Below are 22,050 nucleotides of genomic sequence, written 5' to 3' on the forward strand. Positions count from 1 at the left end.
GTGGGACCCTCCCGGCCAGGTGTGGGATATATTCTCCTGGTGTGCCCATTTGCTTACAGCGCAGTATTGGAGTGGGAGTTACCCGATTTTCCAGGTGTTGTGTGCCTCAGTTCCCCTGGCTAGGAAAAGGGATTCCCTTCCCCCTTGCGCTTCCCAGGTGAGGCGATGCCTCGCCCTGCTTCAGCTCTCACAGGTCAGGCTGCAGCAGCTGACCAGCACTGATTGTCCGGCACTCCCTTGTGAGATGACCCCAGTACCTCAATTGAAAATGCAGAAATCACCAGTCTTCTGTGTCGCTCGTGCTGGGAAGTTGGAGACTGGAGCTGTTCCTATTCGGCCATCTTGCTCTGCCCTACATATATCTTTTGAAATTCTTCTACGTAAAAAACATCTCTCTCCTCCCTAATTTATTTAATTAGCCAATCATTTATTTATATTAGCACAGATTCATGTATATGTACTTTATACTTTGAGTTATAATTCAAATATACACTATTTTATTGCAGAAATGTATCCAGTTTTCCAGTTTTGCTACCATTGGAAGCTTAGGGTGGCTCCCGTGTCCTTTTGACACGCCTCCATCCTATTTCTTTTTCTTCCATACTACTTTATGTTCTGGTACTACCAGATGATCCAGGCTCATCTTGTTATCTTGTATTCTTCTGCCCCTGTCCTTGAGTCAGCATGTCCCTAAGGAGACCTGGTCCCTTTTGTTGGAGAATGACATTTGGAAACCAAGATCTGGCTGCTAGGTGTGCCCATTGCTACTGGGATGTCATTGCTTATTGGCCTTCTTAGGTCCTGGTCTTCTTTGTGGAGTGCTAAGTAAAGCATGTGTGTGTACAACCCAAGTATACACAAATACCTACAATTGTTTCTGTGTCTGTATGTGTGTCTCTGTGTGTGTGTTTGTGGATGTATCTCTGATTTTAACCCAATATCACAAGGTCAAACTCTATTTTATAGGTATAATTATCAAACATATTTTGCAGTTGAGGCTTAAAGCCTTTACTCAAGCCTCATAAGTACTGAGTGGAATCTGATCAACCCAGGGCCCTGGAAGACCCTGTAGCTCTTCACATCAGCACTGCCTGTGTTTAGCATAGATTCTAGAGCACATTCAGAGTAGTCACTTCTCAGAGCCAGAGGGAAGTAAAGGCAGCTTTAGTTTTAGTTTTCATAAAATATCATAAACATGTTAATTTTCAAGAATCTTGCACAATATCCCAACTTTCTCAGTAACAAACCACTGAGATGTTCGCTCGCTTAGTCATGCCTCAAGAAACATTTCTTGAACACTTACCGTGTACCAATCCTACAGCCAGGTACCTAATAACTTATCTCTTTTGACCATCCCAAGTCTGTAGGACAGATATGATTCTGTCATTTTATAAATAAGTCTACTGATACCTAGAAAATGGAGAGACTTTCCTGAAGTCTCATACTTTCTACAGAATAATTGTTTTTCTTTTTATCAGCCAGCAAATATTTATGTAGAATGAATTATGTAGAACAGTATTCCAGCAAATGTGGCAGGCAATAGCAATGTAAATGGATATTCTAGCAGGAGAGGCAGGCTTATAGACAAACGGTGAGAAGAGATGAGTGCTCTCACACAGGGTGCAAGGAGGAATGGAAACCCCAGCAGATGAGGGCTAAGCTCAACCTGGAGGGAACAGGAGTGGAGGTGACTCCTTCAGGGTAGAGTAGAGTTTGGCCAGCACACTCTGCCTCGCCTGCATCAGCCCCTTGTGCTGGGCCCTTTATCTAGAACTCCCAGTTCCCTGCATGGCCAGCACCTTGTCCACTTGCTGGTTTAAGTACCCCCTCTCCAGAAAGGCCCTCCCTGACCAACCTCTCTGAAGAAGATCCCCTTTCCCGCTCTCTCACAGCACTTTATTTATTTCTTTGATACCATCTGAACATAAGGACCATGTCTTTCTTGTTCACCATCTTATTCCTGGACTGGCATAGTACCTGGCACATAGTAGGTGCTCTGTAAGATTTGTTGAGTAAAAAATAGGATGAGAAGGGCAGTCCTGAACGTACCTTCCTTTCTCCCTTGTGAGGATGTATCTGCTCTCAGTGGACTATATGAGAGATCAAAGCATTCGGCTTCTTTGAGAATGTGAAGCAGTTTTCAGAAATAAACATGGGGCTCACCCCAGGGCACCTGCTCTGGTATTCCTCCATGGGGTTTTAGCATCTGCACTTGCATAACGCTTTTGACAAGCACTGAAGGGTGAGAACTGTTGTGCTGGAGGCTGGCGCAAGCCTGAAAGCTGTCATTGACAAGACTGAAAGCACTGTCCCTTCTCCTGCTTCTCACCTCCCACACATTCAAAACCATGGATCCCCACTTGCCCTCTAACTGCATCCTTTTCCCCAACCATTCCTTGATTTCTATCCCTTTTCTGATTGATTCATCAACTCAACCTCAGCTGCTGGGTTTCCAGTCCCCAGTCCCCTAGGAATAAGGCCTCTTCGAAAGACAGAGGGAACTAAAGGTTTTAGACCCAAACTATTTGGAATTCATTCCTTTTCTGTGGATTTTCTCAAAACAATGTGCTGACTAATTACAAAGGTGCACTGAAGTTAACGACACCCAAAGAAGAAAACGAGGAGGCCTAGTAAGCCGCTCAAGTCTCTCCCATTCTAAAAAAATAAATATAAAACCAAACCTCACAGAACACTCGTTCCCCTCCAGCTTTCCAGAGAAATCAAATTTCTCTCCTACCTCTAACTGAGAGACAATTCAACATGATGTCGAAGAGCACAGATCCTGGTGCCAGCCCACCTGGACTTGAAGCTCAAAGCTTTACTAAGCTTCTATTATACGTGTACACATTAGGGGCTATAGAATAAAAGGCAATGACAACTGACATGAAATTGGACTAAGTACTTAGCATATATACATCATCTAAAATCCTCCCACACAATTATAAGGTTATTCCATTATCTTAACTTTACAGAGAAAAAAATCAAAATTCAAATTGTTGGTTGTAAAGTTGTATAATTGACAATGTTTTTAAAAGTTCCTCTTTAACCATCTGAGGAAATGACAAACAATGAAATAAGTGACAAGGGAATATAGCCTTCTAGACACAGAAAGTCAGCTTAAAATGGAGCAAAATATAGTGTCTAGAAATAAACCCCAATGCATTTGCGATTCTTGTTTTTGATGAAAATAGCATTTCTAATCAGTGCTAAAACACTGGATTAGTCAAAAAATACAATAAACTAAAGACTAGACATTTGAAAAAAATTTAAGCTAGATGCTTATCTATACCTTATAGCAAAATAAATCCCAAATGATTAAAGACTGAATCACTTTAAAAAAAATGGAGCTATAAAACCCTGAGCAATTGTATTTGTAATTTGTGCTTGAAAAGTCACAAAGGGAAATATTAATACATCTAACTAGTAAAATCTTGCCCCCTTCACAAAGTCAGAAGACAAATGGCATACTGGGTAAATGTTTTGTAATATGCCACACAATGAATTATTCTCTCTTTGATTCAAAGAGCTCCTAAAAAAATCAAAAAGAAAAAAAAAAAGTAAGCAAAGGCCACAAACAAATGGTTTAGGGAAAAAGATCAAAGAACTGAAAATGTAGGAGAAAATGCTCACCCCTTCTTATAATTTAAAAAGTGAAAAATTAAAATGAGATTTTATCCCCTTCTTATGTATTTTGACTTCACAAAGCTCTTTGATGATTAGGCAATAAATTATCACAGAAGCAGAAAAGGCTTTCAATACCAGAAACCACAAAATTAAGTTGCTGTCTGCATATATGAAGGCTTAAACCTCTAAGAGGGCCAGGCGTGGTGCCTCATGCCTGTAATCCCAGCACTTCAGGAGGTCGAGGCGGGAGGATTACCTGAGGTCAGGAGTTCGAGACCAGCCTGGCCAACGTGGTGAAACCCCATCTCTACTAAAAATAAAAAAATTAGCCAGGCGTGATGGTGTGCACCTGTAGTACCAGCTACTTGGGAGGTTGAGACAGGATTGAACCCAGGAGGTGGAAGTTGCAGTGAGCCCAGGTCACACCACTGCACTCCAGCCAGGGCGACAGAGTGAGACTCTGCTCAAAAAAAAAGGAGAACTCTAAGAGAACTGAGGATGGCATTGGAACACTATGTCTGGACTCGTGCTCTATTGTTCAATCTTTCCTCCAAGCATTTCACATGATCTTGCCGGAGATTCAAAGCTGTATTTTTGTTAACACCCATATTTGAAATCTTGTTAATTTATCTACTTAAACTTGTATAAACACTGATATGGGGGCTAGTAAATTCACAGAGGTGTTAAGACTCCTCAAAGAACAGCAAAAGTAATGCAAATGTTATGTTACTATTGACTTCTGATAAGTGGAAGAAATCAAATTATTCCAAGGAAGGTATTTCTATGATGTTTGAGATATGAACATTTTTCTTGCCTGCTTTTGAGAAATTCAGAAAATGACAACTGTCTCTCTTGAGAACATGCTTATTAATTCCCTCAGCTCAAGAAAAGCTAATGACACTAATGATTGGGAATGGTTCTAAAAGATCCTTTGAGTTTTAAGGCTTTAATCACTGGTCTCCCAGCATCCACTCTTGGCCCTCATCTTCACTTAATTAATCACCCCTGTTAGAGCTCAGCTCGAAGGCATTCCCTCTAAGAAGTTTTCCCTGATGCCCAAAATTAAGCCAGTTCCTACATGACTCCTCTCCATTCTTCACACTCCATTTTTCCAGCACTTATGACAATTGCAATTCAGTAATTATAAAATTATTATTTAATGTCTGCATCTTCTGTTAGGGTGTAAACTCCTTGAAAGCAGAGACAGTCTGGCTGTTTTATTCCTCAAACATAGTGCTAGTCCCTGAAATTTCCTCAGAGCCGAACAGAGTTCACTGCATGCATTGATTACTCAACAACTATATGTTGAATGAGAAGTATGATAGAAAGAATAATCTTCCACCACCTCCCAAGTTCACATCCGAGCCCCCAGTAACTGTCTGTTACCTTAGACAGCAAAAGGAATTTTGGGGGTGTAATTTAGTTAAGGATTTTAGATGGGGAGATTGTCCTGGATTATCTGGGTGAGGCTGATGTGATCACAAGAATCCTTACAAGAGGCAAGCATTAGGATCAGAGCGAGAGAAAAAAATGTGACAACAGAGGCAGCGTTCAGGGCCATGAAGCCATCACCACTAAAGACTGGAAGAGGCAAGGAATGGGTTCTCCCTGGGAACCAGCAAAGGGAACCAACTCTGCAGACACCTTGATTTTAGCCCTGCATTTCTGACCTCCAGAACTGTAAAAGAATATTCATGTTGTCTTCAACCACTAAGTTTAGGGTCATTAGTTACAGCAGCAATAGGAAACTAATACAAATAATTGATGTGTTGTATAACATAGAGTAAGACTGATCACACAACCTGAAGGCAAATAGAAAAAAAAGTAAAAGACTATGTAACAAAAGACTCTTACGACTGAACCATACACACCATCTGATTAACCCAAAATTTGCCAGAAACCATTTGTGTAAAGAATAGGACAACATGCCATAAATAAGAATAGACCGCAGAGCCCATACTGGAGAGCTTGTTTATGAGCCCAGATACTAGGGAAGAAATAGTCAAAATGGAACAATGGTATTAGCTGTAAAGCCTAGAACAATTCATTCAGCACCGGGTCTTGGATTTCTCATTTACAAAGTAGAGTTAAGAACTGTTATTTCCTATTTTGCAAAGTTAGTATAAAATTTAGAGATAAACTTTTTGTATTTTTAGTAGAGACGGGGTTTCACCATGTTAGCCAGGATGGTCTCGATCTCCTGACCTCATGATCCGCCCGTCTCGGCCTCCCAAATTAGCCGGGCGAGGTGGCGGGCGCCTGTAGTCCCAGCTACTCGGGAGGCTGAGGCAGGAGAATGGCGTAAACCCAGGAGGCGGAGCTTGCAGTGAGCGGAGATCGCGCCACTGAACTCCAGCCTGGGCGACAGAGCGAGACTCCGTCTCAAAAAAAAAAAAAAAAAAAATTTAGAGATAAACTATGTACGATGTTTGGTATAGAACTTGAAGCACAGAAGAACCTCTATGGTGTGAACACTAAGAACTCTACAGCAGAGTGGTATGTGATGGTAGTGGTAAAAACAAGGAAAAATAATGTCAGGAAAAGGAGTCGGTGGGAATAATGCTGCTTAAAATAAGGCTTTTTTAAAGAAAGGTATTGCCTGGAGAATAGGAAGCAATAGCAAGAGTGTGATTAAATACTCTGATGATACTAATAGCTATACAATGCAGAATTAGCCTAGAAGCAGGAAAGAAGAAAATTTAGCTAAGGGTAAAATATGTATGAAGAAGAGATATTCAATGATAAAAGGGAATGCATTTAAAAGATGCATTTTTTCTTTTACTTTTACCCTTTTTTTTCACCCCTGGAAGAAGAAAATGATGTCAACAGACTTCATTTCTTGCATATAATTTAAAGTCATAAATGCTCATTGGAGCTGGAAAATGTCAGAACCTAAAAACCAAATTGGGCTTTGATAGAGCTAAATCCTGAGTATTGGAAAATTGCCACTGTAGGATGCAGCAGAATGCAGATATAATAACAGACCTACAAATTCCACTCAAAGGCTAGACATGCCACTATTTGTTAAAAACCCATAAGCAGTGGAACTTCTTGCCTTTGTCTTCCTACTGAATAGAAATTGCCTTGAAACCCTTTTCTCTACCTCTCTGTTGGCTCTTTCTGATCTGCCTGTCTTAGTCAGGGCTGTTCTAACAAAGTACCCTAGACTGTGTGCCTTACAAACAACAGAAATGTATTTTCACAGTTCTGGAGGCTGGAAGTCCAAGATCACGGTGCCAACAGGGTCAGGTTCTGGCGAGGGACTTCTTCTTGGCTGCAGACCGCTTTGTTCTAACATGGAGAAAAGAGAGTTGGCTCTCTCCAGCCTCTTCTCATAAGGGCACTCCTCCCATCGTGAAGGCTCCAGCCTCATGACCTAATCACTACCCAAAGGCCCCACCTCTAAACACCATCATAGGGAGATTAAGGTTTCAACCCAAGAATTTGGTTGGGGTGGAGGGTGCAGACTCTGCCTCATGCTGTAATTATTTATGCACTTCCCTCCTCCAGTGGGTAGTAAAGTCCCTGGAGGATCTCATCTTTCAAATCTTGCTCCATTTTCAAAATCAATTTATACCAGTGAATTGGGTGTGAGGAACAACCCATCCTAATAAACTTTTAGAAAAGATCTGGGGTAGATGAGCAGTCTCCCCCACCTCCCACCTCCCCCCTCATTCATGCATGCTCTTTGACAATAAAAAACGCCCGTTTCAAATCATAATTTTACTTCCCAGGGGCTTTCTCCTTTGTGAGAATCTGTCACTGCTGTCAAATGTGTGAAGTGAACAAAGGCACGTTTTGTACTTTTCAAATCTTCTGATGCTATAATTGATAACAGAGAACTTGATCACTCAAAATTGTTCACTGTAGAAACTCATGTCTAAAAACACTATTTTTCTTTCCTTTCTAAGTGTACCAGAATTCAATTCTTTAACATCACAGAACCTTAGAAAGCCCAATTACTGAATGTGTCCTGTGCAATTCACCAATACGCTAAAAATGTCTCAGGACATTCTGTTGTGTCCCTGAGGATCGCCTGTTTGCTATCATCTTTGAATGTTTACCATTGTAGTTAATACAGCTGAATGGACTTTTGAATGTTTTGGAAATGCCCAATCTAAATAATATTTATTTCCACAAAGCGGCCCAAAGCCTTGAATATACGAATGCGTGGTGTGTTTTTCTCAAGGTAGGAATTCTTTCTCAGATTTTCCAAACTTTTTTAAACTTAAAAAAAAAAAAGTTTCTTTTTTAGCACACCTTTTAACATCTCCCAGAGCAGAGTGAAAAAGCATGGACTTTGTGCCAAGTGGGTCTGAAGTGGATCTGGACTGTGCCACTCACTGGCTCTGTGATTTTGGGGGAGTTATTTACCTACTGTAAGCCTCAGTTTACCACATCTATAAAAGAGGGAGAATAGCAACTACTACTTAACACTTTCTAAACTGTTTTCTAATTACAGTGTTTACCGTCAATCTTCTCTCCTACATTGTAACAGCCTTGATGTCTCATTCCCTACTACGTCCCCAGCATGTAATTCATGGCACAACATTGTATTAGTCCATTCTTGCACTGCTATAAAGAGATACTTGAAACTGGGTAATTTATAAAGAAAAGAGGTTTAATTGGCTCATAGTTCTGCAGGCTGGTACAGGAAGCATGGCTGGGAGGCCTCAGGAATCTTACGTTCACGGCAGAAGGCAGAGGGGAGGCAGGCACCTCTTACATGGCAAGAGCAGGAGGAAGAGAGAGCAAAGGGAGTACTACACCCTTTTAAACAAGCAGATCTCATGAGAACTCACCCACTACCATGAGAAGAGCAAGGGGGAAATCCACCCCCATGATCCAATCACCTCCCACCAGGCCGCTCCTCCAATATTGTGGGTTACAATTCGACATGAGATTTGGGCAGGGACACAAATCCAAACCATATCAAACATAAACACTAAGTAAATATTTGTAAAATAAATGAACAGAATGAACAACTGCACAAAGTAATGACTGACTGGAAGAATACTTCTTTCTGCTTTCTTACCACTCATATACCTGCCACCATGCTTGTACCTGGGTTGCACGAATTTCCACCCAGGTGCATGGCTTTTTGACACCCAGAGTCAGTCCTCTCCCCCTCGGTATCTGATCTTTTGCATTAAACTGTCTTCACTCCATGGGAGCAACACTTGCCATTCCCCAAGCCCTGGTGAAACCTCATCGATCGTATTTTCTTGCTTATGTTAAAATTTCAGGCTTACTTCACTCTTGGAAAACAATGTTTCAGTGGTGGGAAAGGCGCTGGAGTCTAGAAACTAGAGTGCTAATCTCAGCTGTGCCTGCAGACTGGCCTGGTTAAATTGTGTCATTTCTTTGAGCCTCAGTTTTCTCATCTGTAAAACAAGAAGAGTAATACTTTCTTCTCAGGACGATTTTCAGGATCCTTGAAAAAAGCATACATTTCTGTAGGCTGATGTTGCAATTATTATGCTCTTTCCAGTTGTGTATTGGTGACATTACAAACCAAAATAAAAACACCAATTATTGTTAACACTAATGTCATGCTTACCAATATGCAAGACACTATTTTAAGTACAATCTTGGTCAATCCTCACAATGCTATTATCTCCATTTTACAGATGAAGAAACTGAGGCTCAGAGTGCTTAAGTAACTTGCCCAAGGTCCTACAACTAGTAACTAATGAAGCCAGGGTTTGAACCCACAAACACTCTATGGTCCAAAATCATTTTAAATAGGAAATAGCAATAGAGACCAGTATTTAAAGTTTCTGCTGAAGACGGATGCTTTGCTCACATCCAGATGGTTAAATCAGACCACAGTACTTTCTTCCTTTTTCTTGGGCTCCCATGTGGCTTATGCCTGGCAGAGTACAAATCCTAACGGCACCACTTTGCCCAGAATACTGATAGTGATGAGCACTTGGCCCTTGCTCTTTCATCATCCAAATTGCTCTTAGCTCAAGGTCAAGAACAAAATCACCCTGGAGAGCAAGAGAAGTTGTATGAGTCTGTGGGGCTGTGACCACAAACTGGGTTGCTTAAACAACAGAAAGCAATTGTCTGACAGTTATGGAGGCTGAAGTTCAAGATCAAGAAATCGGTAGGGTTAGCTTCTGACATCTGTGAGAGAAAATCTGTTTTATGCCTTTTTCTCTTAGCTCTGCTGGTTTGCTGGAAATTCTTGATATTTCTTATAGATAGCATTCTCCCTGTATCTTCACATCATCTTCCCTCTATGTGTCTTTTTCTCTTCCTTTGCTTTTAACGGCAAAACCGCAATTACTTTTGCATCAACTTAATAATTACACCTACAATGACTCTTTTTCCAAATAAGGTCACATTCTCAGCTTCTGCAGGGTTATTATCTCAGATATGAATTTAGGTGAGACAATGCAAAATCCAACCCATAATAGCAGTCAGTAGTCCCCAAGCCTCTACTCTTGTCTGAAGACTTTGGGCTGGCTTTGGTTTGGGTAGACGCTTAAATCATTCTAGACGGAAGTGTTTTAGTGAGCCACCATGGCTGTATACTACTGTGTGCACTGATGATCAAGGACTAAACAGAGACTGGGAAAGGGCTGTATTTTTCAAATTTTCTCATTCCTCTGTTCAGTCAATGTTACTTCTTCTAAGGTAGCATGGCAGGTGCAAAAGTAGGCAGTGCAGGGGGTCAGGGGGTTGCATAAAGGCAACTGTTACCATCCTCACCTACCTAGAGCTCAAGGTTTAGTGGGGGAATGTGAAATGTAAGCATGGGAGTGTATTATAATGTGGAATGTAAACGAAACAGAAGAGGAAAGCTCAACCCGAAAACTGGGAAAGCTGATAAGGCTTCAGGAGGAAGCAACCCTTGTAGTGAGCTTTCAAAGGAAATATCTGAAAAATACAGCCTTTTCTTAGTCTCTATTTAGTCCTTTTCATTTTCATAATTTTGTGAATTTAAGTCAACAGGCACTTGTTGCCTACATGCCCTGGGCTCAATGTTATTGAAGATGTTAAGGGAAATCAAAAATTATAGCCCAGAGCCCCAAACCCCTGCCCAGGAGCTCTCAGAGTCACTGGGGGAACAAGACATCAGTGCTGCAGCTGGAAAATTATCCAAAGGAGGTAGGGGGAGCTTCTAGAATGGCAGTTCCCAGGTGAATCCCTGTGATGCCAGTTTTGAAGGCCAGAAACTCCATTTTTGTTACCATCTGGCACACTGTAAATGAGAAAGCCATGCATGAGTTTGGAAGACTGAAAACTCTGGGCCTGATTGCTGGGCAGACTTCCCTCTAGTCTGCCCCTACCTGTGTGATCAGGTGAGGTACTTGACCTCTGGGTGGACTGTGTTGTAAAGTAGGGAGGATGTATACTTTCTAGGGGTGAAGAGGGATTTGAGTAGGAGCTTAGCTCAAGCTGCAGGTCCCCTGAGAATCTTTCTCAACCCCTGAAGGTGATGTAAACCGTCATCCTTTGCACCTGTGCCCCCTCGGCTCCTGTGCACAGCTATTCCAAGCCTGGAATCTCTGACTTACTCACCCTGCCCCACCAACTCAAGGCCATAAGCTTCCTGCAGGCTCTTGTCTACCCCATTGCAGCAGCTTCAAGTTGGCCAGACTGGGGCCCTTCTCCAGCCTTGGGTGATGCCCAGGGGTGGAGCCAGTGGTGGCTTCTGGAGCTTCCCTCTACTATTCGCTTTATTGTTGGGTAAAGTCAATTGCCGTTTTCTGAATCTTAGGTAGAGTACCTGCAAACGCAGCTGCAGGACAAGTCTGTCACTGTCACCACCAGGTTGCCATCCCTAAACATGGGGACAGCCTCTACCAAGGGGCAGTGGTGAGTGCCGCTGCGTCAAAGGCTGCAGACAACCCTGGGTCCAAGGGCACGCCTCCACATCCTTGTTACACCTAAACTTGCACTCTACACACAGCCATTCTGTCTATGCTGGCTGAGCTCCTGTTGCCCTGGCCTCAAGGGTGCTGGTAGGATTCTACCCTAGGGGCCCTTCCCTCACTCTCCATGTAGCCTTCACCTTTGAGTGTGATAAAAGCCTGACTGCTCCCTCTTTGCTTCAATTTGATGTTACCCAAACTGCATCTCACAGAAATGCTTCTAATTTTCTAGTTTCCCCAGTTTCCAGCAGAAAACTCGATTTTCCTAGCAGTTATTGTCACTGGAACTTGGAAGTGGGTTCTGAGTACACGGGTGAGTGTGGATGTCCATCTGGGATCAGGACTCTGTTCCCACTCTTGGGTGCTTCGACTCCCCTCCTTGGCAAAAACCAGTGCATTTCCCTGCAGCCTCAGCCCTGGATCCCTGCTGCCACCCCCGTATGCACCAATATCAGGGACTCAGCTACATCCAGATGAACCTCCTCTAGACCTCCCGGGAGGACACACAAGCTACCCATCCCACCTGAGCACAGCCTCTGCTGCAGCACTTGCCACATCCTGTTTTCATAGCTTGTCATTACCTCCCAACAAACATTGAGCCCCAGAGAACTGAGCTTGGTTAAAATCAGATTGGTTCTCTCAAAGGGATTCAGCCCTCTCTCTGCTTCATCTACTTCTGTTTACTGTACTTGCTCAAGGTCAGTCCCCTTGCCAGGGAGAAAGCTCTGGGAGGGAAGGGATGTCTATGTCGTTCACTGTGGGGTTCACCACCAGATCCCCAGGGCCTTCACTTGCATATCAGTGCACCAAGCACATCATTTTCTTCGACAAGAAACAAGACAACATGAATTGAGCTCTTTTTTGAAAGCATTTATTGCTGAATTGGTATTCATTGTTTAAAATTTAGAAAACCAGAAAAGGGCAAAAAGGAAAAAGTTATCACCCATCATTATTATAATATATTCCTTTGCAAGGTTTTTTTCCTATGTGCATAAAATCTGGTAGCCTAGTTTCCTTGTTCAACATAATATCACAACTATTTTCTTTTCCTTTTATTTCCATGTTTGCTGAGCACCTACTATGCATCAAGGACTGTGCGAGGCTCTGACGATTTTAAAGTAGGCCTGAGAATGCAAAGGAATATTTCTGAGACAGAGAAGCAGGGGCACAGCTCTTTGCTGATAAAAGTAGCCACAAGGGGCACCATAAGAATAGTTTGCATGAAAATCTGTTGTCTGTTACACTGACTATGCCAGAGATTCTTAATTTATACAATAGGAGAATTTTAGGGTTTGCTAGAATTTTCAGAAAAGGCCAAAAGTGCATTTAATGAGGTCACTTTTTGAATGAGGCCTTTCCCTAAGCAGCTTTTCTATTAAAGATGTCATGTTTTAAAAGTGAAGATTGGGATCAGCTCTTTTGTCCTACTGCCAACTAATCCGAATGGATACTGGGTGCAGTTGGAGCACAGCCTGCAGATGCCCACTGGGTGGGACTATCACAGTGGCCCCATAGCTGACGGGTCACAAGGAGGCCTGGGGGAGTCCAAGGAAGAGGCTGGGCGGTCAGAGCAAGAGTGGAGGACCCTCACGGGCTTAGGGACACAGCTGTTCACCAACTGGCACACTAGCCTTTCAATATTTTAAGAAACATACACCGTAGCAGGGCATCCTGGCAACCAAACTCACCTAAAGAGCATCTTTTCCTCTTGAGTCATCAGCACTCACTCTTAGCAGCCAGCAGACAGAGCTTTCCAATTGTTGAGCAGATTACTTTAGGGCTGTACAGGTGGCAGGCCCACGAGGGATTTGGCAGGGGCAGGATATGCACATTCAGTTGGTTTTGAAAGCTCTGGGAAGCAGTGCTGAGAGCAAACCCTCCTCCTCCCCACCCACCTCAGGGTTACTCTTCTCCCACCCCTCCACAAATAGACAAACACAGTGTTCTTTGGAGTTTCACAGCAATCATCACTGGTAGTAATGAGCTAACTCTTTATATCTGCAATGTGTGTGCATTTGGAAGATGCACTTAGATGCTCTCAAAATGGTTGAAAGAGGACAGGGGATCTCCAACTATGGGAAGAGGAGGTAACTGAGAGATGAGGTGTTAGCTTGCACAGCAATCATCAGCCATTCTTCACTGCTAAAGCACAAGACACTCAAGTAGGCTGTTGACAGTCTCCTGCTGGGGGATTTTAGACACCAGGATAAGTTGCTTATGGAGATCAGCGTAGCAGAAGGGTCAGGAAGCAGAGGTTCAGATTGCCTCTCTGCCAGAACCTAGCTATGAGATCTCTTAGCTTTTCCGCATCTCAGTTTCCTCATCTATGAAATGGTCGTAACTCACAGGGCTGTTTGAAGAGTAAATAAGATAATGTTCCCAAAGTACTTAGCACTGCATCTGACACAAAGCAAAGTCCAAAATAAAAAGAGCTATTAACATGAAATTGCCTTCTTGTGAATTATTTTATTACAAATTTATGGAGTGGTTCATTTATTGAAAACTTATGGACTTTAAATATCCTAATTTTAGAAAAGATGTGGGAAGAAAAGATAAAACGTGAATTTTAATGTTGTCTAACTTTGCTTTTATAGGAGACATGGAAATTTACACTAGAGAAGGCAAGACAAATTGTCCAGAAGTCCCCAATTCTGGTAAGCGCTCAGTGGGTAGAACGCCATCCTTTTCCTTGGCATGCCCTCTCTCACTGGCCCCAGCTTTCACATCCCAAAGGCAAGGACTACTATGGATATAAGCCCGTGACATGCCATAACTACGTGGGGATTGAAGTGGGAAAGTGAGCTGCTTCCACTTGTGTTTCCTGCCTTCACATGACAGCATGGTTTTTCAGCCTCAGCACTGCTGACATCTGGGACAGGATAATCGTTTGTTGTGCAGGCTGTCCTGAGCTTTGTGGGGTGTTCAGCAGCAACCCTGGCCTCTACCTACTAGATGCCAGCAGCACCACCATCCACCCTTCCCCAGTCACAACAACCAAAAATGCCTCCCAGCATTGCTAAATGTCTCCTGGAAAGCAAAATCACCCCCATTTGAGAACTGCTGCTTTCCAGTAGACCATCTTGGAGGAGGCTGTATCCTCCTGCTCCTCCACTTTCTAAAAATGTGACCTTAAGCATGGTGCTCAACTTCACTGAGCCCCAGTTTTCTTGTCTGTAAGACAGGGATGATAATATTGTCCTCCAGTGTTGGCACTGATAGAGTTGAGAGTGCAGAGAGCATCTGGGATCTTGCCTAGGACTTACCAAGTCCTCAATAATCACAATTTTTATTCATGTTTCCTTAATTTGTCCTCTGTGTAATAACACTCTGGTTCAACAGATAGAATATTTATTTCAGATCAGTTCTCGCAGGCTTACGTATTTGACTTAGGCTGTGGTTGCAAATCAGCCCCATTTGAAAAGGAAGCAGAAAAGTAGATCATTAAAGTACAACATTATCCTCAATGCCAAAGATACTGGCAGTAAGGAAGCATCCATCAGCAATGGGAGGGCATAGACCTCGTCCTTGGCTTCTCCCTGCTGGCTAGCTCATCATTCACCTTGATACACTGCATTTGAGGTATTATTGATTTGGCAACATAGAAATAAAAGGCAGGAAAATCCCTCATGGTTAGGCTTGCCAGATTTCGCAAGTGAAAATACGGGATGCCCAGTTACATTTGAATTTCAGATAAACAACGAATAGTGTTTTAGTATATCTAGTGTAATATTTTATCTGACAACCCTGCTCATGGAGGGCATACGGGTTTTGATGAACAAGGCCAATAAATACATGTTAAGTGACAGGCAATATGTAGGCATTTCTACATAATTGATTAATCAATCACAGTGTCTGCATTGCCAATCATTATTTAATTCAGTGAATAATTAAGGGCCAACAGTAGCCCGTTTAGCTAATTTGCTTAAGTTGTTGAATAAGATATTAAAAGACCACAGGAAACTCTTGACCACCCCCTTCAGAACTCTAAGCAGAAATGGAGACCAATACAATTGGTATTGTATTCTTCTCAACACACCCCTAAAAACGTATTCTCCAGGCATTGTTTATTTCACTAGCAAAAACTGCCTTGGCATTAACTTCTAATTAGGATTTTACAATTTTTTACTTTTGTCACCAGAATTGCAAGCGTAATTCACGGGGCAGGATTCCAATAATTACTTGTGAGAAGTGAAAAAAAAATTCTACTGAACAATTCAACAATAAAAATACTCTTCTGAAACCTCCACCAATTTATTTGCTCTCCAGATTACAGCTATCAAGGAAAAAATAAAAAGAAAATGCAAATAAGTGTCTCTGAAAAAACTGCTCAGAGAGTAATTCATTGCACTGTGATGGCTGATGTAACTGCAGACCTGGCCGGGGCACAGAAAGCTGAACTCAGTAGGTTGCATATCATTTCAGCACAGCCTATCAGTCGGTGAGAATTCAGACCTGAAAACAGTTATGCATCATTGAAGGAAATCAAGCATTCCAGAGAAAGCCTGGATCTCAGTGAGGCCCTGAGAGGCTCCTAGAGGGAACTTTTCATGGATTTGGCAGAGCATTGAGCATCTAAGAGGACCTGAGTTATGGAATCATTTAATTCTCACTTCTACAAAGTAGATAGAGTATTTTTGTCATCAGTCCCATTTTACAGATGAGAATATTGAGTCTCAGGTAGGTTGAGTTATGTGCTCACCCCACATAGCTAGTAGGTGAGAAACCCCACATCTAAATCTAGAGCTAGCTATCCCCACATTCAGTACCCTTTCTAGTAGTCCAGTAGCTTTCAACAAGGCCTCCTTAGTACTAAACTTTGGGGAGCACCATTCATATCACAGGCTATGTGGATGCTGGAATCATACAGTGGACAACCTGTGCAACTATAACTGACAGCCCTGATCACAAACCTACCTGCTCAGTAGAATCATCTGGGAACCCTCTAAAAACCGCTGAGGTCCAAACCCCACCCCAGACCAATTAAATCCAGGTAATACAATACACGACAAGGGCTGAAAAGCATTTTGCCACACAGAAGTTCAGTTTCAGCTTGGTTATGTACAGAAGAGTGATGACTCTCCCACTTTGAGCTTCCATTTACCCCATTCAGCCCATTTTTCTTTATTCAACCCCCGTTTGTTGTTCTGCATTCATTTGACATCCTGGTGCATGGAGAAGCTCAGGAAGCTGGTTAAATAGATTGCAAAGCAAAGATGCTGCATGATTCCTGTCCCCAAGGACAGCCCTGATTTGAGACTCTCATTTTAGATGGGATTAGATGCAGCCAGTTGCAATATTTTAAATATATTGCTGAGTTAATAACAGCCCACATTTTGTCTCTATCTAGCAAAGTTCAAATTGAAAGGAGGAGGCTGACAAATAGGCAAGCAAGACTCAAAATATTGCTCGAGGCCCATCTCAGTTCTCTTTGCAAGTAAATTGTAAAAGAAGGGTGGTCTTTCCCATACTATGTAATGAAAAGACCAGATAATTAAAACCTCCGTCTAACCAGGAGGAGTTCTAGGGTTCCCTACATCATCTGCCACCCACTTCCTAATCCCAATTTCTACACAATGAATGGCAAAGACAGCTGTAGCCATCAGGCTGAATTTTGACAGCAAACAGCTATGCAATTATATAATCTTATTCTATTGCACCTTTTGTGTAGTAATTATAAAACTGTTCATATCAATTTGTAAAATGTTGGTTATCATCAGTGTTAAAATCTAGATTGTTGTTAGGAGAATTAGATCAGGGCCTTCAGTCTAAACTGAATATTAAAAGAACCTCAAACATTCAAATGCAACCTGACTTTGGACTCTGGATCTCAGATAGTGTCTGTACTTCCAAAGCGCTGTCAATGTTGTGGTAGAAACTTATGCTGATGCTTGTTTTGCAGTGTGTCCACAATCCTGATCTCAGTCAGCTACTAAGTCTCTGGAGTCACCTTTCTAAATACTCCTTCTTCGCACCATCACCCTCCTCCACCCTGTTTCCCATCAGTGGCAATATTGCCCCTTGCTCCCACCCTGGGGACATTTGGCAGTATCTGGAGGCAGATTTGTGCAGCGGGGTATCTGGGGGTCACAGGCCAGAGATGCTGCCCAGCATCTCACAGTGCACAGGGCGGCCCGCACGGCAAAGACCGAATTATTATTGGCCCAACACGGCAATAGCGCCGAGGTTTGAAATTGTGAGATAGGGCCTTAGGGTCTCTTATCTCAAATGATCCTCTTCCAGGCCATCCCCCCATGCCTAGAGACGTCTTTCCGAAGCACAAATGTGATTCCTCTGCCTGACGCCTCCACGGCTTCCCCACAGTCCTCAGGGTATCATGTAGTGCTGCATTCCAGGCCCCCATCCTGTCTCCTTCCTTCCATGGTTCCCTGCATTCTGCCATTCCAATGCTCCTGCCAAGTGGGAATGTTTGGCATTCCTCTAAGACACCAAGCTTTCTCATACCTCCACAGCACTGCTCAGGCGCTCCCTCTGCCAGGAGCCAGGCTACTTCAGCTTTAGTGTGCATCCTGGGGACCTTGTTAAATTGCAGCTTCTGATTCTGTAGGTCTGCAGCCGGGTCCAAGACTCTGCATCTCTGAAAGCTCCCAGGTGGCATCAATGCTCCTCATCTGTGATCACATGTTGAGTGACAAGGACCTAGAGCAGTGGTTGTCAAGCCTTAGTGGGCACCAGAATGACTTGGAGGGCTACAAAGACATAGGCTGCCAGGACCCACCCATGGTTTTTGATTCGGCAGGCCTGACATGGGGATGTAGAAGGCAAGGATGTGCATCTCTAGCAAGGCTATGGCCCTGCACTGAGTCACAAAGCCTCAGGCCAGGCCATGTCTCTTGCTCCCCACCTGCCTCTATCCTGCCTCACTGCAGGGTCATCTGCATCCTCTTCCAGGTTCCTAGAGACACCTGCTAGTGCCTTGGCCTCTGCAGACCCCACAGGGTGTGCCCAGGGCTGGGGCCTCCACCCATGCCCTCCACTTGATGGTGAGCTGAGGACAAGGACAGCCTCTTTGTCTCCACGTCTTAGGTGGAGCTGGGCCACCAGTCAGGATTATTTCTCCTCCTAGAAAGCTAGGCAGGCATCTCAAAAATCCTTAAGTACCTCATTTATATTCTGAAATGGTTGCTGATTCTCTCTTGCTAGGGTCAAATACCACCAAAGCCCATAACACTCCTCAGAGCCATTCGAAGGACTCTGGGCTGGCAGGAATCCACTGTTTCTCTCCCTTCATTGATAAATGCTGGTGCCTAACTTTTCTACCCTGTTGTCTTCTCTTTCTTTAACTTGAGGAAAGCATTGTGGAAACTGCAATCTTTCTGAAAGCACTGTTTGGTAAAATGTCAGGGCTTTTAGTGTAGCCCACATCTGGAGCCTCACAGAAATCGCTGTCTAGAACCCCGTGGCTCAAGAAGCATAAGGAGCTTGGTCTGTGCACCTCTCTCCTCCACGGGGGAAGGGACCTTCCTTCCTCCCAGACCCCAGATTGGTCTCTTCCTTTAGTTTTTATTTCCATAATGAGATGGAATTATTTTGTTGGAAAATGTTCTTTATTTTTAAAGCACCTGGGTAGAAGAATGCTGTTGCCGGACCCTCCTTGGACAAGGTGGAGAGTGAGGGTGGCTGGGAAGCTGGGAAGAGCTGGCTGGGAGAAGAGAAGGAGGGAAGGCTTCGGGTTGAGGAGACCGGGGGGCAAAGGCACAGGCAGTGGCATGGATATGGATTGTGGGGACAGAGATAAGAGGTAAATTTAGAGAGGTGAAACGGGCTGGATTCTAGAGGAAGGAGGATCCAGAAACCTCAAGTACAGAGGGGCCCTTAGAAGTTGGGGAACCACTCCTTAAACTAAACAACTCTCTTTTTATTGTCTTTTTGTCTCCCCAGAAATATTCTAGAAGTGGTTCCGACATTTGTTCACTCCCGGTTTTGGCCAAGATCTGCCAGAAAATTAAATTGTATGTATACAACGTCTACCTTCCTGAGCACTAGTGTGTAATAACATCTTTGCTTGTCCCCTTTTTCTAATGACTAAAATGATCTTCACACTTAAAAGGCATCCCTGAAGGTTAAAGTGTTTCTTTCTCAAAACACTGCACAGAAACCAGAAGACAAATGAGCTCTGAACAAAATCGTTTGGGAAATATACTGAATGCCAGCATCTTTGCATCTCAAAGCTGATCTGTCCTCCAGGCTAGAATGCAGCCCGCAGTGAGGCTCACTGCTGGCAAGTGCCTGCCAGCGAGGTGCCCACTGCACTACACCTGGAAACAGCCCCTCCCTGCCGTGTGAGCTACGGACCAGCGTGGGCAACTGGGCGTGGAGAAGACTCTGAGCATCTTTAGTGTATGACATTCACAAGGCTAGACAGGGACTGTGTTTTCGCAGAGCCCAAACTATTACATTAAAAATCTGACTCAGATACATAGGAATATGATTGTGAGTGCAGAGACACTGTCCAGAATTCCCACACTCTCCTGTCCGTATTCCAGATCCACTTTGAGTCTGGGGTTATGCTAGACATCATAGTAACTGCTGTTCAAAACATTAAAGGGTGAAACAATGTCTTGAGAGGGCGTTGGACTCAGAGGCAAAATAGCATGGGATCTACCTTTCACTAAGCCACTTTTCTTTTTATTTTTTTATTTTGAGACGGAGTGTCACTCTCATTGCCCAGGCTGGAGTGCAGTGGTGTGATCACGGCTCACTGCAACCTCTGCCTCCCTGGGTCAAGTGATTCTCCTGCCTCAGCCTCCCGAGTAGCTGGGATTACAGGTGCCCACCACCACGCCCAGCTAATTTTTTGTATTTTTAATAGAGATGGGGTTTCACCACTTTGGCCAGGCTGGTCTTGAACTCCTGACCTTAAGTGATCTACCCACCTCAGCCTCCCAAAGTGCTGGGATTCCAGGCGTGAGCCACCAAGCCCATCCCATTAAGCTACTTCTAGTATGACCACTGCTGCTTTGCTGCTATCAGGTATATGGGTGCTGTTCCAGGTGCCAGGTGCTGAACTTCTGATATGTTTCCTCACTTAGTTCTCACAACAATAAAATGAGGTAAGGGTTATTATTATTCCCATTTCACAGAGAAAGCAACTGAGCCTTAAAGAAGTAACTTCTGCTGGGCCACTGAGGACCTCAGATACACCTCAAGTTGCGCTTGATCTCATGTGTTCTTTGTGAATATACATATTCTTGACTCCTTTGCAACGCTGCTTCTTGAGCTGACTTTGAGAACTTGGGCCACTTAATGTCTCTGAGCCTCAGCTTCCCCATATCTAAAATTAAAGTGTAAACTAAATTCTGCCCATGTCTCAGAATCATCTTGAAATGTTTTAAAATCCAGATTCCTTTGCCCCAAACCTGGTGGGGGAGTGCTGTGTTTTCCTGGAAATTTTCCAGGGAATTCTTAGGCCACTAGACTCCACAATTAGACTCCTGGGTGTCCATGTCCACCCCAGTGCTTGCCTTCTAGTACAGGTGCAAGACTGCCAATGCTACACATACAGGTGATGCTTTAATGACTCAGAATAATGTTCTTTAGCCGTGAGATATTTATTTAACCACAGCATCTGCCCCAGTCCCTGCTTCTTTTACTCTTCCCCTCCCGCAGGAGCTCCTATTAGTTTAGTCTGTGCTAGCCTAGCCTTGTGGATGGCTGAGAACACACAGAGGTGAGAGTTAGGCTGCACACCTGGACTGAGAAGCTATAGCTTCCTATATCTGTGATAACAAAACACCACAAACTGGGTGGCTTAGAACCACAGAAATTAATTCTCTCTCAGTTCTGCAGGTCAGAAGTCTACAGTCAAAATGGCAGCAGGGCCATGCTCCTTCTAAGATTCTAGTTGGATCCTTTCTGTCTCTCCCTTGCTTCCGATGGTGGCTATAAGGCCTTGGTATACCTTGCCTTGCAGCTGCATCACTCCAGTCTCTGCTTCATCTTCATATCTGGTCATCTTCCCTGGATGCCTGTCATTTCCTTTTATAAGGACACCAGTCGTGTTGGATGAGGGCCTGCCCTAATGCGCTCATCTTAACTTGATTACACTTGTAAAGACCCTGTTTCCAAATAAGGTCACATTCGCAGATACCAGGGGTTAGGACTTCATCATGTTTTTTTCATGAACACAATTCAACCCCTAACAAAGACACTTTTCCTCATTCTGCTATCCTTCATCTCACGAGCTTCATGAGTACTAAATCCACTGAACAGCTCTCATCTGTTGTAATAATATCCAGGGACAGGAGGAAGCTATGATTCAGATCCACATTTGGAGCCTCTTAGAGAGATCCAAGAGTTAAACAGTTAAAAACTCTTCCTGGTCAATCTGCTGGCTTAAGCCCCTGCAAGCCAGCTATGCAAAGTGTCACTGCAGGTTCCAGAAATGCTAGCAACGCCCCTTTTCATGACTGGGGATGAATGCAGAGAGCATCAGGACATGGGGAGTAGGGGGAAGATATCAGACATGAAAGAAGATGCTGGAAGGCTGAGATGCGGCCAGCTCCCCAGGACCCCAATCATG

General features: G+C 43.6%; 1 protein-coding gene across 3 annotated transcripts in view; it reads left to right on the forward strand.

Annotated features, from left to right (window-relative positions):
- Positions 1–22,050, forward strand: part of AOAH (acyloxyacyl hydrolase (neutrophil)) — a 214,565-nt gene that overhangs the window by 71,018 nt on the left and 121,497 nt on the right. For all 3 annotated transcript variants that reach the window (XM_011950150.1, XM_011950151.1, XM_011950152.1), the window contains 2 exons: positions 14,105–14,164; positions 19,410–19,480. In XM_011950150.1, coding sequence (XP_011805540.1) covers positions 14,105–14,164; positions 19,410–19,480 — 131 coding nt within the window. The remainder of the gene's footprint in view (positions 1–14,104; positions 14,165–19,409; positions 19,481–22,050) is intronic.

Source organism: Colobus angolensis, unplaced genomic scaffold (assembly GCF_000951035.1).
Source record: "Colobus angolensis palliatus isolate OR3802 unplaced genomic scaffold, Cang.pa_1.0 Scaffold302, whole genome shotgun sequence".
Taxonomy (NCBI): domain Eukaryota; kingdom Metazoa; phylum Chordata; class Mammalia; order Primates; family Cercopithecidae; genus Colobus; species Colobus angolensis.